The 16,774-nt window shown below is 41.6% G+C and overlaps 1 protein-coding gene across 10 annotated transcripts in view; it reads left to right on the top strand.

Moving 5' to 3' along the window:
* abhd13 (abhydrolase domain containing 13) overlaps window positions 1-14,406 on the top strand; it is a 32,789-nt gene extending 18,383 nt beyond the window's left edge. For 7 of the 10 annotated variants that reach the window (XM_059964760.1, XM_059964764.1, XM_059964759.1 and 4 more), the window contains one exon: window positions 11,471-14,406. In XM_059964760.1, the coding sequence (XP_059820743.1) occupies window positions 11,511-12,524 (1,014 nt within the window). In that variant the 5' untranslated portion in view covers window positions 11,471-11,510 and the 3' untranslated portion in view covers window positions 12,525-14,406. Of the gene's footprint in view, window positions 1-2,557; window positions 4,038-11,470 lie in introns of those variants that run through there. The other 3 variants (XM_059964768.1, XM_059964767.1, XM_059964766.1) reach the window with 2 other exon arrangements.
* Window positions 14,407-16,774: the final 2,368 nt, after the last annotated feature.

Consider the following 16,774-nt stretch of genomic DNA (forward strand, 5'->3'; position numbering starts at 1 on the left):
ACTACAGGATGTGGAAACCATAGAAAGGGTGCAGAGGAGATTTACAAGGATATTGCCTGTATTGGGGAGCATGCCGTATGAAAACAGGTTGATTGAACTCAGCCTTTTCTCTTTGGAGCGACGGAGGATGAGAGGTAACCTGATAGAGGTGGATAAGATGATGAGAGGCATTGATCGTGTGGATAGTCAGAGGCTTTTTCCCAGGGCTGAAATGGCTGCCACAAGAGGACAGGTGCTTGGGAGTAGGTACAAAGATGTCGGGGTAAGTTTTTTACTCAGAGTGGTGAGTGCGTGGAATGAGCTGCCGGCAACAGTGGTGGAGGTGGATATGATAGAGTCTTTTAAGAGGCTTTTAGATAAGTACATGGAGCTTAGAAAAATAGAGGGCTATAGGTAAGCCTAGTAATTTCTAAGGTGAGGACATGTTCGGCACAACTTTGTGGGCCGAAGGGACTGTATATTGTGCTGTAGGTTTTCTTTGTTTCTGAACATTTTCTTGCAAGTATAGTTAGCTACCTCCCTGAATATGCTCCAGTCCACATTTTTGAAACAGTACCGCAGCTCTGATGTAGCACCTTCTGGTCAGGTCCTGCTGTCCCTGTAAACTGGTATTAACAAAATGGATATGTGGCCTGGTTATGAGGTTGGGGCTGGGGTTGGCCCTATAGGGTCCACGGTCATTGTTTTTAAAATTCTGTCCTAGTTACAAAGTTGACATTCTAGTAGAACTTTGGCAGGTCTGTTTTTATATGGAAGAACACAATTAGAACAGGAAAAGCAAAAGCCATATGAGTATAACGTGGTCATAGTGTTCAGAATCAGAATTAGGTTTAATATCACCGGCATATACAGTCAAATTTGCTAACTTTTCAGCAGCAGTACAATGCAATATATAGAAACATAGAAAACCTACAGCACAATACAGGCCCTTCGGTCCACAAGGTTGTGCCGAACATGTCCCTGCTTTAGAAATTACTAGGCTTACCCATAGCCCTCAATTTTTCTAAGCTCTAAGTACCTATCCAAAAGTCTCTTAAAATACCCTATTGTATCCGCCTCCACCATCGCTGTCAGCATCCCATTCCACGCACTCACCACTCTCTGAGTAAAAAACATAGAAAAGAACTGAATTACATTAAGCATATTTATGTATATTAACTAGTTAAAATAGTTGGTGCAAAAACAGAAATTTTAAAAAAGTAGTGTTACGTATTCGGGCAACAATAAATATATGAGTTCGGTAAGGGTTTCTTATAACAAACAACACGTTTATTAAACACCGAAAACAAACCCCCCAAAAGTAAACAAACACTACCTTAACCGGAAACAGCTGCTGAGCGACAGCCTAAACAGTTCTTAAAGTGATATTCCAAAAACAGTTCTTTAAAAGTGATATTGCAAAAACAGTTCTTAAAAGTGATATTCCAAAAACAGTTCTTAAAAGTGGTATTGCCAAAAGTTCGATATGGTCACAGTCCATTTAAAAGGAGAGACTTTATAGGACAATTTAAATTCTCTTTCACGTCGCTTGCTTCGATCCCCGACGTCAAACTTCCCACGAAGAATTTACGAAACAGAACGGCTTAAAGGCACTGACCTTTCCTTCTCCACTACCTTCAATCCTTTCTAGTTAAACCTAGGGATTAACACAAAGATAGTCAACGAAATCCTTCCAAATAAGGATCAAACAAAGGTCGCCCCCGTTTCACCGTAGAAAGCGATTCTCCTCGATCTTTAACTTCCAACTTCAAATCTTCACTCTCCACTAATTTTGAACTAACAGAATCATAAAGAACCTGCTGGCAATGACCTTTTAAACTTTAGCATTAAATAAAAACTTCATCCTTCAGCTAAACTGCGTCATCACTTCAAACACGCAGTGGCATGAAGTCTACCTGGCAAATCCAGCCACGAACTGCCCCTCCTCACAGGGTGGGGTCTACCTTTTATAACCTGTAAAAAAAAACCCGTCACATGATCTCTACTGGCGGGAAAATGACGTCATTCCACCATCACAAGACCATCACCTCAAGTCCAGTACAGCTTCAACCCCAGTCACATGACAAGGGCTCCACTGTCATGTGTCACGAGTACGTAACAGTAGTGAGGTAGTGTTCATCAGTTTCCATTTTGAAATTAGATGGCTGTCCCTGAATCATTGAGTGTGTGCCTTCAGGCTTTAGTACCTCCTTCCTGATGGTAACAATAAGAAGAGGACAAGTCCTGGGTTGTGTGGTGCTTGATAATCGAAGCTGCTTTTCTGAAGCACTGCTCTTTGAGTTGTCTTGGATAATATGGAGGCTAGTACTCATAATGGAGCTGACGGATTTTGTAACTCTCTGCAACTCGCTTCAATCCTGTGCAATAGGCCCTCATACCGGACAGTGCTACAGACTGTCAGAGTGCTCTCCACAGTACATCTGTAGAAAGTTTCGAGTGTTTTGGTCTTCTCAAACTCTTGATGAAAGGCTTGCCTTCTTTATAGCTTCATCAATATGATGGGATGGCTGCCATTGGGAGCTGAACGTCCAAGAATATAGGGTGTATCAGAAAAATAGGTTAATAAGTAAAGGAGGTGGTGTGGCCCTGTGTATAAGAAATAATATTAAATCATTAGAAAGGAATAACATAGGATAGGATGGGTTGAGTTGAGAAACGGCAAGGTAAAAGGACCTCCAAACAGCAGCCGGGATGTGGATTACAAATTACAGCAGGAGATAAAAAGGCGAGTCTGAAGGGCAATGTCATGATCATCGTTGGGGGTATTAACATGAAAGTGGATTGCGAAAACCAGGTTAGTACTGGACCCCATAAAAGAGGATTTGTAAAATGTACGAGGGATGGCTTTTTAGAACAGCTTATCGTTGAGCCCACTGGGGAATTGGCTGCGCTGGATCGGGTGTTGTGCAATAATCTGGAGGTGATAAGAGAGCTGAAGGTTACAGAACCCTTGGGGAACAGTGAGCACAATATGATTGAATTCACTTTGAAATTTGAGAAGGAGAAACTAAATTCCAATGTGTCAGTATTTCAGTGGAATAAAGGAAATTGCAATGGCTTGCGAGGGGAACCAGCCAAAGTTGACTGGAAGTGGATGCTTGCAGGAAGGGCAGAAGAGCAGCAATGGCTGGAGTTTCTGCGAAAAATGAGGGAAGTGCAAGACAGATATATTCCAAATAAGAAATTTTCAAGGGGAAGAAGGACACTACCGTGGCTGACAAGTGAAGTCGGAGCCAAAGTAAAAGCAAAAGAGACGGCATACAAGGAAGCTAAAGCTAATGGGAAGATAGAGAATTGGAGATGAATTATGAAAGGAAGCTGGTGACTAATGTCAAAGAAGATACGAAAAGTTTTTCTAAGTATGCAAAGGGTAAAAGTCAAGGGTAGATATAGGAGCAATAGAAAATGACGCTGGAAATATTGTAATGAGAGATGCAGAGATGGCGGAGAAACTGAATGCGTATTTTGCATCAGTCTTCACAGTGGAAGGCATTTGAAGTATACCGGCCATTCAGGAGTGTCAGGGAAGTGAAGTATGTGCAGTGAAAATTACAACTAAGAAGGTGCTCAGGAAGCTGAATGGTCTGAGGGTGGATAAATCTGGATCTGATGGAAGGCACCCTCGGGTTCTGACGGAAGTTGCTGGAGAGATTGCAGAAACATTAACAATGATCTTTCAAGAATCAATAGATTCTGGCATTGTACCAGATGACAGGAAAATTGCAAATGTTACTCAGCTATATAAGAAGGATGGAAGGCAGAAGAAAGGAAACTATGGACCTGTTAGTCAGTCATCAGTGGTTGAGAAGTTGTTAGAATCGATTATTAGGGATGAGATTACGAAGTACCTGGAGACACATGACAAGATACATCAAAGCCAGTATGGTTTCCTGAAAGGAAAATCCTGCCTGACTAACCTTCTGCAAGTTTTTTAGGGAATTACAAGCAATGTGGACAAGAGAGGTGCTGTAGATGTGGTGTGCTTGGATTTTCAGAAGGCCTTTGACAAGGTGCTGTACATGAGGCTGCTTAGCAAGGTAAGAGCCCATGGAATTGCAGGGAATTTACTAGTGTGGGTGGAGCATTGGTTGGTCAGCAGAAAACAGATTGGGAATAAAGGGATCCTATTCTGGCTGGCTGCCAGTTACCAGTGGAGTTCCACAGGTGCTTTTTACAATATATGTCAATTATTTGGACGATGGGATTAATGGATTTTTGGCTAAATTTGCTGATGATGCAAAGATAGGTGAAGGAGTGGGTAGTGTTGAGGAAACAGCCTGCAGAGAGATAGTTTAGGGGAATGGGCAAAGAAGTGGCATATGAAATGTAATGTTGGAAAGTGTATGGTTATGCACTTTGGTGGAAGAAATGAATGGTAGACTATTATTTAGATTGGGAAAGAATTCAAAATGCAGAGATGCAAAGGGGTTTGGGTGTCCTTCTGCAGGGTACCCTAAAGGTTAACCTCCAGGTTGAGTCAGTGGTGAAGAAGGCAAATGCAATGTTGGCATTCATTTCTAGAGGTATAGAATATAAGAACAGGGATATGATGTTGAGGCACTATAAGGCACTCATGAGACCACACTTAAGAGTATTGTGTGCAGTTTTGGGCTCCTTATTTTAGAAAGGATATACTGACATTGGGGAGGGTTCAGAGAAAATTCACGAGAATGATTCTAGGTATGAAAGGGTTACCGTATGAGGAACGTCTGGCTGCTCTTGGGCTGTATCCCCTGGAGTTCAGGAGAATGGGGGGGGGATCTCATAGAAACATTTTGAATGTTAAAAGGCCTGAACAGATTAGATATGGCAGTTATATCCTATGGTAGGGGAGTCTAGGACAAGAGAGCACAACTTCAGGATTGAAGGATGTCTACATAGAACAAAAATGGGGAGAAATTGCTTTAATCAGAGGGTGGTAAATCTGTGGAATAAGTTGCCATGAGCAGTTGTGGAGGTCAAGTCATTGGGCGTGTTTAAGGCAGGGATAGATAGGTTCTTGATTAGCCAGGGCATCAAAGGTTATGGGGAGAAGGCAGGTGGATGGGGTTGACTGGAAGAATTAGATCAGTCCATGATTGGCTGGCAGAGCAGATTCGATGGGCTGAATGGCCTACTTTTGCTCCTGTATCTTTTGGTCTTATGTTAGCTCCTCAGAGATATTGAAACCCAGGAACTTGAAATTGTTCATACTCTTCACTTCTGATCCCTCTCATTGGATTGGTTTGTGTTCCCTCACCTTACCCTTTCTGGTCCACAGTCAGTTCTTCAGTTTTACTGACATTGAGTGCAAGTTTGTTGCTAAACTCTAGTGACAGGTTTAGCTGATTGTTTCAAGAACTAAATGGTTGAAGGGAAGTAGCTGTTCTTGAAACTAGTGGTGTGGGACTTGAGGCTCTGTACCTTCTGTCCGATGGTAGCTGCAAATAGATAGCCTCCTGTAGATAGTAACAGTGAGTTGGAATGTGCCCATAATATATAGGGCAGAGTCCACTCCTTTACATTGCTGTGTCAGATCATGATGCAATCAGTCTAGATCCATTGAATATTACATCTTCAAACATTTATTAGAAAGTTTACTGATAAGCTGAACCTCTTTAACACTGAGCATCATGGGAAGTCATTCCTGCCTGTGGCCATCAAACTTTACAACTCCTCCCTCGGCGTGTCTGACACCCTGAGCCAATAGGTTGGTCCTGGACTTAATTTCCACTTGGAATAATTTACTTATTATTATTTAATTATTTATGGTTTTATATTGCTATATTTCTACACTATTCTTGGTTGGTGCGACTGTAACGAAACCCAATTTCCCTCTGGATCAATGAAGTATGTCTGTCTGTCTGTTTAACCTCCAAAGAAAGAAAGAAAGCATGCTTTCCTTATGATTGTATCTGTGTATTTGGCTCATGATGTATTTAATGCTCAGGAATTTAAATTTGCTGAGTCCCTCCACTGCTGATTCCCCCAATGTAGGCTGGTGCATGTTCAATCTCCTTCCATTTCTGAAGTTAATATTCAGTCCTTTAGTTTTGACAACATTAAACGAGAAGTTGTTATTGTGGCATCGCTCAGTCATTTGTCCTTTGAAACTGGTAAGCTGACTCATCGCCACTGTACTTTGTCCAACCCCGTAAGCGCTGTTGCAGATTTGAAGATGACATTGTAGCTGTGCTGACTACACAGTCATATGCATAGAAAGTAAAAGGGCAAAGCAGGGGGCTAAGCATGCAACCTTGAGGTTGCTGATCAGCGAGGGGGAAGTAGTCTTCACTGATAGCGGTTTGTCAACGAGGAAGTGAAGTATCCAGTTGTAGAGGAAAGTACGAGGCCCAATACCTTCAATAAGTTTAATTGCTTTCAAGCGTGTTAATCTTTTTTTTAAGTTAATGTCTTGGCTTTCTTAATACCTGCTTCAGGAAATGCTTATCAGTGTCCAGTTTGACCTCCAGAACAGCATTATCAAGTGGCAGTAATCTGCCTGCGGATACCAACTGGGTTTCACACGGCCACTTGACTCATCAGCCCTCAGCCAAATATGAACCAAAAAGGTTAATTCCAGACAGGATGAGAATGACTGCCTAACAATTGATGTAATATGGATGGCAGAACCCGTAGTAAACTGATGCAAATGACTTACAACTCATAAAGTTGTGATTGTTGAAGATCATTCATCCATCCCAGAAGTTGCTTAAGACAGTGCAAGTGCCAAGTCATTAGCCATGACTGTATATTCAACAGCACCAGCCACCAAAATGTGCCTCAACGAGAAAGTCAGACATTGGGTGTTGAAAAGCAGAAGTAGCTGCAGACGCTGGAAATTAAAATTAATGTTGGAATTATCCAGCACAATAAGCAAAATGTCAGAAGAATATAATCCATGACTCAGGGTGATGACCTTTCCTCAGAACTGAGAAAAGTCTTTAAAAACAGATTATATTTTATGTTGCAGAGAAGGAGAGATGCAAAGAACAATGGGGTTTCTGTATGAAAATGATGCAAGTAGTAACATAGAAAACCTACAGCACAATACAGGTCCTTCGGCCCACAAAGTTGTGCCAAACATCATCCTACCTTAGAAATTACTGGGCTTACCCATAGCCCTCTATTAGTGTTCATGTCATTAGGAGAAGGTGATGTAGGCTTTTAATCACAGTTGATCTCTCTGGGGCAAACATTTTCCTGGGCTGTTTGTGATGGCAATATTTGCTGGTCTTGTGAATAAATAAAAACCTTGATAATAATTTTATTCATTCTTGTAGAACAATTCAAGGAATACAGTAGCTCTGAGAATGTCTTTGGCTAAGCATTCTCATGTTGGTAACTATTTTGGAATTGCATGTTTCTGAAAAAACAACTTTGGAGAAGTGTGTTCCTTGTGACTAATCTGACTAATGGTTTGTGAATAGAATGTCGTTATTGAACTTCAAACTATGTTTTAGTTTATCAGAGTCAGAGCTTTCAGCTGAAATTATTGTAAACCATGCTGTAGCAAGCATTTTGGAATATAATTATTGCATCATCAGATGTTGATGTTGTAGCTTGCCATATCTATGCCATATTGTTCATGATTTTTTTAAATGCACAGAAAATCTAGAAATGATGTGAAGAATATTTTGATATATTTTGGCAGGATACTTGGTAGTGTGGAGGAGCAGAGGGATCTGGGGGTACATGTCCACAGATCCCTGAAAGTTGCCTCACAGGTAGATAGGGTAGTTAAGAAAGCTTATGGAGTGTTAGCTTTCATAAGTCGAGGGATAGAGTTTAAGAGTTGCAGGGTAATGATACAGCTGTATAAAACTCTGGTAGGCCACAATTGGAGTACTGTGTCCAGTTCTGGTCGCCTCACTATAGGAAGGATGTGGAAGCATTGGAAAGGGTACAGAGGAGATTTACAAGGATGCTGCCTGGTTTAGAGAGTATGGATTATGATCCGGGATTAAGGGAGCTAGGGCTTTACTCTTTGGAGAGGAGGATGAGAGGAGACATGATAAAGGTGTAGAAGATATTAAGAGGAATAGACAGAGTGGATAGCCAGCGCCTCTTCCCCAGGGCACCACTGCTCAGTACAAGAGGTCATGGCTTTAAGGTAAGGGGAGGGAAGTTCAAGGGGGATATTGGAGGAAGGTTTTTTACTCAGAGAGTGGTTGGTGCATAGAATGCACTGCCTGAGTCAGTGGTGGAGGCAGATACACTAGTGAAGTTTAAGAGACTACTAGACAGGTATATGGAGGAATTTAAGGTGGGGGGTTATATGGGAGGCAGGGTTTGAGGGTCGGCACAACATTGTGGGCCGAAGAGCCTGTAATGTGCTGTATTATTCTATGTTCTATGTTTAACACTATTTTCTTCTTCTAAGCCATTAGTAATTTTTTTTAAATGTTGGCCATTTTCCAAGTAATTACAGCATAGCGTTATTTTGTTATAGGATACAAACATATCTATAGTGAAAAATATCAAATGGAGCAAAAGCTTACAAGTACTGTAAAACACGAGGAAATCTGCAGATGCTGGAAATTCAAACAACACACACAAAATGCTGGTCGAACACAACAGGCCAGGCAGCATCTGTAGGGAGAAGCGCTGTCGACGTTTTGGGCCGAGACCCTTCGTCAGGACTAACCGAAAGGAAAGATAGTAAGAGATTTGAAAGTAGTGGTGGGAGGGGGAAATGCGAAATGATAGGAGAAGACCGGAGGGGGTGGGATGAAGCTAAGAGCTGGAAAGGTGATTGGCCAAAGTGAAACAGAGCTGGAGAAGGGAAAGGATCATAGGACGGGAGGCCTCAGGAGAAAGAAAGGAGGGGAGGGGGAGCACCAGAAGGAGATGGAGTACAGGCAAACAACTAAATATGTCAGGGATGAGATAAGAAGGGGAGGAGGGGCATTAACGGAAGTTAGAGGAGTCAATGTTCATGCCATCAGGTTGGAGGCTACCCAGCCAGTATATAAGGTGTTGTTCCTCCAACCTGAGTTTGGATTCATTTTGACGATAGAGGAGGCGATGGATAGACATAGCAGAATGGGAGTGGGACGTGGAATTAAAATGTGTGGCCACTGGGAGATCCTGCTTTTTCTGACGGACTGAGTGTAGGTGTTCAGCGAAGCGGTCTCCCAGTCTGCGTCAGGTCTCACCAATATATAAAAGGCCACACCGGGAGCACCGGACGCAGTATACCACACCAGCCGACTCACAGGTGAAGTGTCACCTCACCTGGAAGGACTATCTGGGGCCCTGAATGGTGGTGAGGGAGGAAGTGTAAGGGCAGGTGTAGCACTTGTTCTGCTCGCAAGGATAAGTGCCAGGAGGGAGATCGGTGAGAAGGGATGGGGGGGGGGGGGGGGAGACGAGTGGACAAGGGAGTCGCGTAGGGAGCGATCCCTGCGAAGAGCAGGAAGGGGGGAGGGAAAAATATGTTTGGTAGTGGGATCCTGTTGGAGGTGGCGGAAGTTATGGAGAATTATACTTTGGACCTGGAGGCTGGTGGGGTGGTAGGTGAGGACAAGGAGAACACTATCCCGAGTGCGGTGGCGGGTGGATGGGGTGAGGGCAGATGTACGGGAAATGGGAGAGATGCGTTTGAGACCAGAATTGATGGTGGTGAAGGGAAGCCCCTTTGTTTAAAAAAGGAAGACATCTCCTTCGTCCTGGAATGAAAAGCCTCATCCTGAGAGCAGATGCAGTGGAGACAGAGGAATTGTGAGAAGGAGATAGCATTTTTGCAAGAGACAGGGTGGGAAGAGGAATAGTCCAGGTAGCTGTGGGAGTTTGTAGGCTTATAGTAGATATCAGTAGATAGGCCGTCTCCAGAGATGGAGACAGAAAGATCAGGAAAGGGGAGAGAGGTGTCGGAAATGAACCAGGTAAATTTGAGGGCAGGGTGAAAGTTGGAGGCAAAGTTAATGAAGTCGACGAGCTCAGCATGCGTGCAAGAGGCAGCGCCAATGCAGTTGTCGATGTAGCGAAGGAAAAGAGGGGGATGGATACCGGTATAGACTTGGAACATGGACTGTTCCACAAAGCCAACAAAAAGGCAGGCATAACTGGGACCCATACGGGTGCCCATGGCTAGACCCTTGGTTTGGAGGAAGTGGGAGGAGCCAAAGGAGAAATTATTCAGAGTAAGAACTAATTCCGCCAGACGGAGGAGAGTGGTGGTAGAGGGGAATTGGTTACGTCTGGAATCCAAAAAAAAGTGAAGAGCTTCGAGACCATCTCAATAGAGGATGGAGGTATATAGGGACTGGGCGTCCATAGTGAAAATAAGATGGTGGGGGCCAGAGAACTTAAAATCATTGAAAAAATTCAAAGCATGAGAAGTATCACGTACATAGGTGGGAAGAGATTGAACAAGGGGGGATAAGACGGTGTCAAGGTATGCAGAAATGAGTTCAGTGGGGCAGGAGCAAGCTGAGACAATAGGTCTACCTGGACAGGCAGGTTTGTGGATCTTGGTTAGGAGGTAGAAACGGGAAGTGCAGGGTGTGGGAACAATGAGGTTGGTGGCAGTGGATGGGAGATCCCCAGGGCTGATTAGGTTGGTGATGGTATAGGAGACAATGGCTCCTTAGTGGGGTCATGATCAAGGGGTAAATAAGAGGAGGCATCAGAGAGTTGTCGCTGTGCCTCGGCCAGGTAGAGGTCAGTACGCCAGGCAACAACAGCTCCCCCCTTATCAGCAGGTTTTATAGTGAGGTTGAGATTGGTGCGGAGGGAGCGGAGAGCAGAGCGTTCGGAAGGAGTGAGGTTGGAATTGTACTGTAAAACTCCCAATTTGACTGTAGTGGATTCTGGTTAATTGGGACCAGTGCATTTTGTCCCAATTAAACAGCTGGCCCTGTTAGCTGAATTTTCATGGAAGTAGTTAAGGTATGTTTAAAAAAAAAGGGGAAGTGAGTAACAAACTATGTATTTAAATGAAATAGAGAATAAATTAACACCTGCTCCACCCCCTGCTCCTGGCACTCCTTCTCTGCCACTTCTCCCACACCCTTCCCGAGATGCTCCCCCCTCACCATTCTAAACATCCTTTGCTCCTGCCAGATTTACAAACTCGTTCTCCGCTCCATGTTGACAAATATACTATGGTGCAAAAAGAGCCTTAGGCTTCCTAGCTTATATATACGTACCTAAGACTTTTGCACAGTACAGTAGCTGCTCTTGAACGTGGTGGTGTGGGACTTGGAGGCTTCTGTTCTACCTGCCAGATGGGACCTACAAAAAGTTGGCATGGCCCAGGTAAAACTTTGATAGTTTTACCTTCTTGATGCGGCACCACCTATAGATATTACCAGTTGTGTGGAAGGATGTGCAGCTTCTTAAATTCCTCTGCTGTACCATTGCTGTATTGACATACCAGACCACGATACACCTAGTCATTTATAGCTGATAAATATCATTTTAATCTTTTACAAAATAATTATGCTGCAAATACTGAAGGATTAATCTGTATATTTTTTTTATATAGAACAGATGTAGCTGAGAAACTCGTGCCTTTGAAAGAGACTATGATGGAGAAAACATGGAAGTCATGGAACTATGTCAGGAAATGGCTGATTGTCTTGATATCATGGTCCTGGAGTCTGTGCCGAATTTCACTACTAGCTCTAATTTTAACCTTCCACTTGTATGGAGGCATCTTTTTGCTTTTTCTGATCCTTGCATCAGTAGCAGGTATATTGTACAAATTCCAGGATGTACTCCTCTACTTCCCAGAGCAACCACCTTCGTCACGTTTGTATGTTCCTGTACCTACTGGAATCCCACATGAAAATCTTTTTGTTAAAACCAAAGATGGAATCCGACTTAATTTGATTCTGTTGAGATACACTGGAGATAATGCTTCATATTCGCCAACCATAATCTATTTCCATGGCAATGCTGGTAATATTGGTCACAGGATACAAAATGCACTGTTGATGATGGTCAATCTAAAAGTTAACGTACTACTTGTAGATTATAGAGGTTACGGAAGGAGTGAGGGGGAACCGAGTGAAAAAGGCCTTTACTTGGATTCAGAGGCTGTGTTGGATTATGTTATGACCAGACCTGATCTTGATAAAACCAAAATAATCTTATTTGGTCGTTCTTTGGGTGGCGCAGTTGCTATTCACTTGGCCTCAGAGAATCCACATAGGATTTTTGCAATAATTATTGAGAACACCTTCCTCAGTATCCCACATATGGCCAGCACTTTGTTCTCCTTCTTTCCCATGAGGTATCTTCCACTTTGGTGCTACAAGAACAAATTTTTGTCCTACAACAAGATTGCACAGTGCAGGATGCCATCCCTTTTGATTTCTGGATTGTCAGACCAGCTAATTCCACCAGTCATGATGAAACAACTCTGTGAGCTGTCTGCATCACGGACTAAGAGACTAGTCATTTTTCCGGATGGAACTCATAATGATACCTGGCAGTGCCAGGGCTATTTTGCTGCTCTTGAACAATTCATCAAAGAGTTATTAAAAAATAATTCACATGAAGAAGTAAAAACCACATCTAATGTAACAATAATATAATTTTTTCTGTATATAGTGTAAACTTTACATGTGTATGTACAGAAAAGATGAAGGTTAACTTGGAAGTCATTATTGAATATTTTATCACTAGTGGTAGAATATTTTTACCTGTTTCAGTGCATGAAAGAAGTATACTGATGTTTCATACAGTTTGTTGATCTGATCAGCTACGTTGTTCAATACTGTAATAAGAGGTTTCTTTTAGTGAGCACTGTATGAATTAAACATTTTATTTATTCCCCTTTTGCATTAAAATGATTTAATTTTGTCAGCAATTTTGTACCTTTTGCAGTTGACAGAATTCTCTATGGACCAAATGCATAGTTACCTTTTTTCAGAAGAGACAAGTGCTCCATGTTCAATTAAGTTGAGACTAGTTTATCCTCATTTTAATTGTTAATAAATAAAAATGTGTGATTGGATTATTATGAATTTTGAGATTTTATTTCCTTAACTCTTTTGTTGCCCATGAGCATGAATGTTTCAGCTCCATCACCTGTGTTGTAACTAAATGTATTCAATAGATGACAGTAGAAAAAGTAAACTTCTTTTGAGATTTTGAATAGACTAAATTGATGTGGATTCTTGTGGAACCAATCCACCCATTCAATTTAAAAAGTGAAATGTAGTTTGTTGAAATTCTATAATTTTAGCATTGATCCAGTTTCCTGTACAACTATTGAGACCTATTGGCTCTAGTAGCTCTTAATTGTATTTTATTTGTATTGTTTTAAGCATTGTTTTTGTTCCAACTTTTGAAGTTAGTCTGATATTTACAAGATCACTTTTCTGTATTTCTCTACCTCCAGAAATCTGTTGTTTCAAGTTTACTTTGTAAGTCCTATTGTGGCGAAAATGTGTTTCATTACATACAATCAAAGTATGAAACATTAAACACAATAAAGTGTTTTTATACTTCAACAGAGCTGTAATAAAACATTTAATCCTGCTTGATGTATTAAATTCAGAAACACAGAAGTTGAAACCTGCTGTTCCACATAAGATTCCTTCGTGACAAAGTGAAGTGTTCAAATTGCATCACATTTAGGAATTACTAAAAACCCTGCCTTCTAATGTGAAGAGCCAGTTGCTTAAAAATATAAAGAATTTTTCTTAGTTGATGTTATTCATATTATCAAAGAAGTAATTTGAATCTTTGGTGTCCTAACTTTGAAAATTGCTTCAGTTCAAAGGATTAAACCAAAGAGATATCACGGCAGTAAGAAAAGTTCACAGTAAGTTTATGTGCTTTTGGAGATGTCTTGAAATTACTGCTATTCTTGGTATGTATGAAATTTTTTTTAAAAATCTTTCTGTCGTTTGACACTATTCACCTTTAACCTTTAATTGCTCTTGGATTGGTATTGTAGTTATTGTATAGAAGTGATGTAAGACAACTTTGCTTATATGCAAAGTGTAGTTTCATTGAAAATGTGTTTGCACCATGTATGCTAACACACATAGTTTTTCACTATGCATTCTACCAGTAGTATTGCTAAATTTAAATGTGATTTCTTATATGAAATACAAAATACAAATTTTTTTTGAAAGGTTTGGAATTTTCTGTAATTCTGCACTATAATATTTTGTCTAAATTTTTTTTGCCTCAGCTGACACTTGTATCTGTTCCAGAAGGTCTTTACATTCTAGTTTACAACCTTGTCCAGAAGATTTGATTGAAGCTTCAATAACTAAATTTGCAACATGCTTAACGTGCTGTTGCCCATGCCAATCACAGGAATGGTACATGAAATGAAAATTGATTCTTTCTGAAGTTTAGCAAATCGTGGTTTACATATCTGATTCTTGGAGCAGCAAGTCTGCAAGTGTTCTGTTTTTCTGATTTCCTGTATATTCTTAAAATAAAGTTTATTTAAATTTTCATCTTAATTATGTTTTTTTTCTGTAGTGGATTTATGGGATCTTAACAATAATAGCTGCAAGTCTCTAAGTGGAAAATATTCTATAAGACATAGGAGCAACATTCGGTCATTGATTCTAATTTATTTTTCCTTCTCAACCCTTTTCTCCCTGACTAATCAAGAACCTATCAACCTTTGCTTTAATTTTACCCAATGAGTGGTCTCCACAGCAATCGGTGGCAATGAATTCCACAGAGTTATTTTCTGTTTGTTTTCAAAAGTTTCCTCGTCTTCTAGCTTCGTTTTTGTAGTATTGTATATCATTGCTTTTGCTTTTATGCTTTCTTTGACTTCCTTTGTCAGCCACTGTTACCTCATCCTCCCTTTAGAATGCTGCAGTGAAATGATGTTCCGTCTTCTGAATTACTCTTAGAAACCCCTGATCTACCATTGTCCTTGCTAAGATCCCTTTCCGTCTAACTTTGGTTAGCTGTTCTCTTATGCTTCTGTAGTCACCTTTACTCACGTGTAATGCCAGTGCATCTAATTTCATCTTCTCCATCTTAAACTACAAGTTGAATTCTATCATGAGCACAGCCTTCTGATCAAATCTGGTTCATTGCACAACAAATCTCTAGTGGGTTCAACCAGAGCTGTTCTAAAAATCCATCTCAGGCATTCTACAAATACTTTTTCTTGGGATCCAGTGCCAATCTGATTTTCCCAGTCTACCTGTCCATTGAAGACCCCCATGTCACCTTTCTCACATGCCTTTTCTATCTACTATTGTAATTTGTACCTCATATCCTGGCTACTATTTGGAGGTCTGTATATTTAGACTCACATCAGGATCTCAAATTTACCCACAAATTCTATATCTTATGATCTTTTGTCACTTCTTACTCTAGATTTTTTTTTACCGGCAAAGTTATCTTTTGCCCACCTTTTCGATAGGATCTATACCCTTGGTGTGGTCTTCTTTCTGCCACGGCTCTGTGATGCACATAACATCCTACTTTCCACCTTCACACTGTTCTTATAAGATCATACACTTTATTTAATATTAACTGCAGAAAGCAATGCACAGAATGGCCACACTGTTGATACTGTTGTATGATCAAATTAGATGAAATTCAAGGTGTAGGAAAGGAAAACAGGAAAAGTGTTTTTTTAAAATATACCTTGGCTGGCTGACCAATAGATTTTAAACCAGAGAAAGGGAAATTTAATACAGGTAAAAAGCTTAATTTCAACATCGTCACTGCAACAGGGTTCAGAGGTCCTCTTGTCCTCACCTACCACCCCACCAGCCTCCGGATCCAGCATATTATCCTCTGCAACTTCCGCCACCTTCAACGGGACCCCACCACTAAGCACATCTTTCCCTCTCTACCCCTCTTCGCAGGGATTGTTCCCTCCGCGACTGCCTGGTCCACACGTCCCTCCCCACAGATCTCCCACCTGCCACTTATCTCTGCAAGCGTAAGTGCTACACCTGTCCCTACAACTCCTCTCTTAACACCATTCAGGGCCTCAATCAATCCTTGCAGGTGAGGCAACACTTCACTTGTGAGTCTACTGGGATCATCTATTGCATCCGGTGCTCCTGGTGCGGCCTCCTCTACATCGGCAAGACCCGACGCAGATTGGGGGACCGCTTCATCGAGCACCTCCACTCCATCTGCCACAACAGACAGGATCTCCCAGTTGCCACCCACTTCAACTCTGCTTCACATTCCCATTTGGATATGTCAATACATGGCCTCTACTGCCATGATGAGGCCAAATTCAGGTTGGAGGAGCAACACCTCATATACCATCTGGGTAGTCTCCAGCCCCTTGGAATGAACATCGAATTCTCCAACTTCCGGTAATTCCCTCCCTCTCCCTTCTCCCATCCCACTTTCACTCTGTCTCCTCTTCTAGCTGCCTATCACCTCTCTCATGATTCCACCTCCTTCTACTACACATAGTGCACTTACATTCCTTCTTCACCTTTCCTGCCTAATCCCACCCCCAACCCTTGATCTTTCCCGTTACTGGGTTTTCACCTGGCACCTACCAGCCTTCTTCCCGCCCTCCCCCCACCTTCTTTATAGGACCCCTGCCCCCTCCCTCTTCAGTCCTGACGAAGGGTCTCGGCCCAAAACATTTCCATGGATGCTACCCGACCTGCTGAGTTCAGCATGTTGTACGTGTTAATTTCAACATGATTGCATGGCAGCAACTGACACATAAGCTTTAAAGTTAAGAATTAACTGGATGCTGCAGGTGCAAGGAGGGTTTTTTGCTGAGCTAAAAATGAACTTCCATCAACTTATGAAGCAACCTGCCTATTTTTAAATACAGTGCAAGTTCTATTGCATATCCATCAGAGATGAAACTTTC

This window comes from Hypanus sabinus, chromosome 3, assembly GCF_030144855.1.
Source record: "Hypanus sabinus isolate sHypSab1 chromosome 3, sHypSab1.hap1, whole genome shotgun sequence".
Lineage (NCBI taxonomy): Eukaryota > Metazoa > Chordata > Chondrichthyes > Myliobatiformes > Dasyatidae > Hypanus > Hypanus sabinus.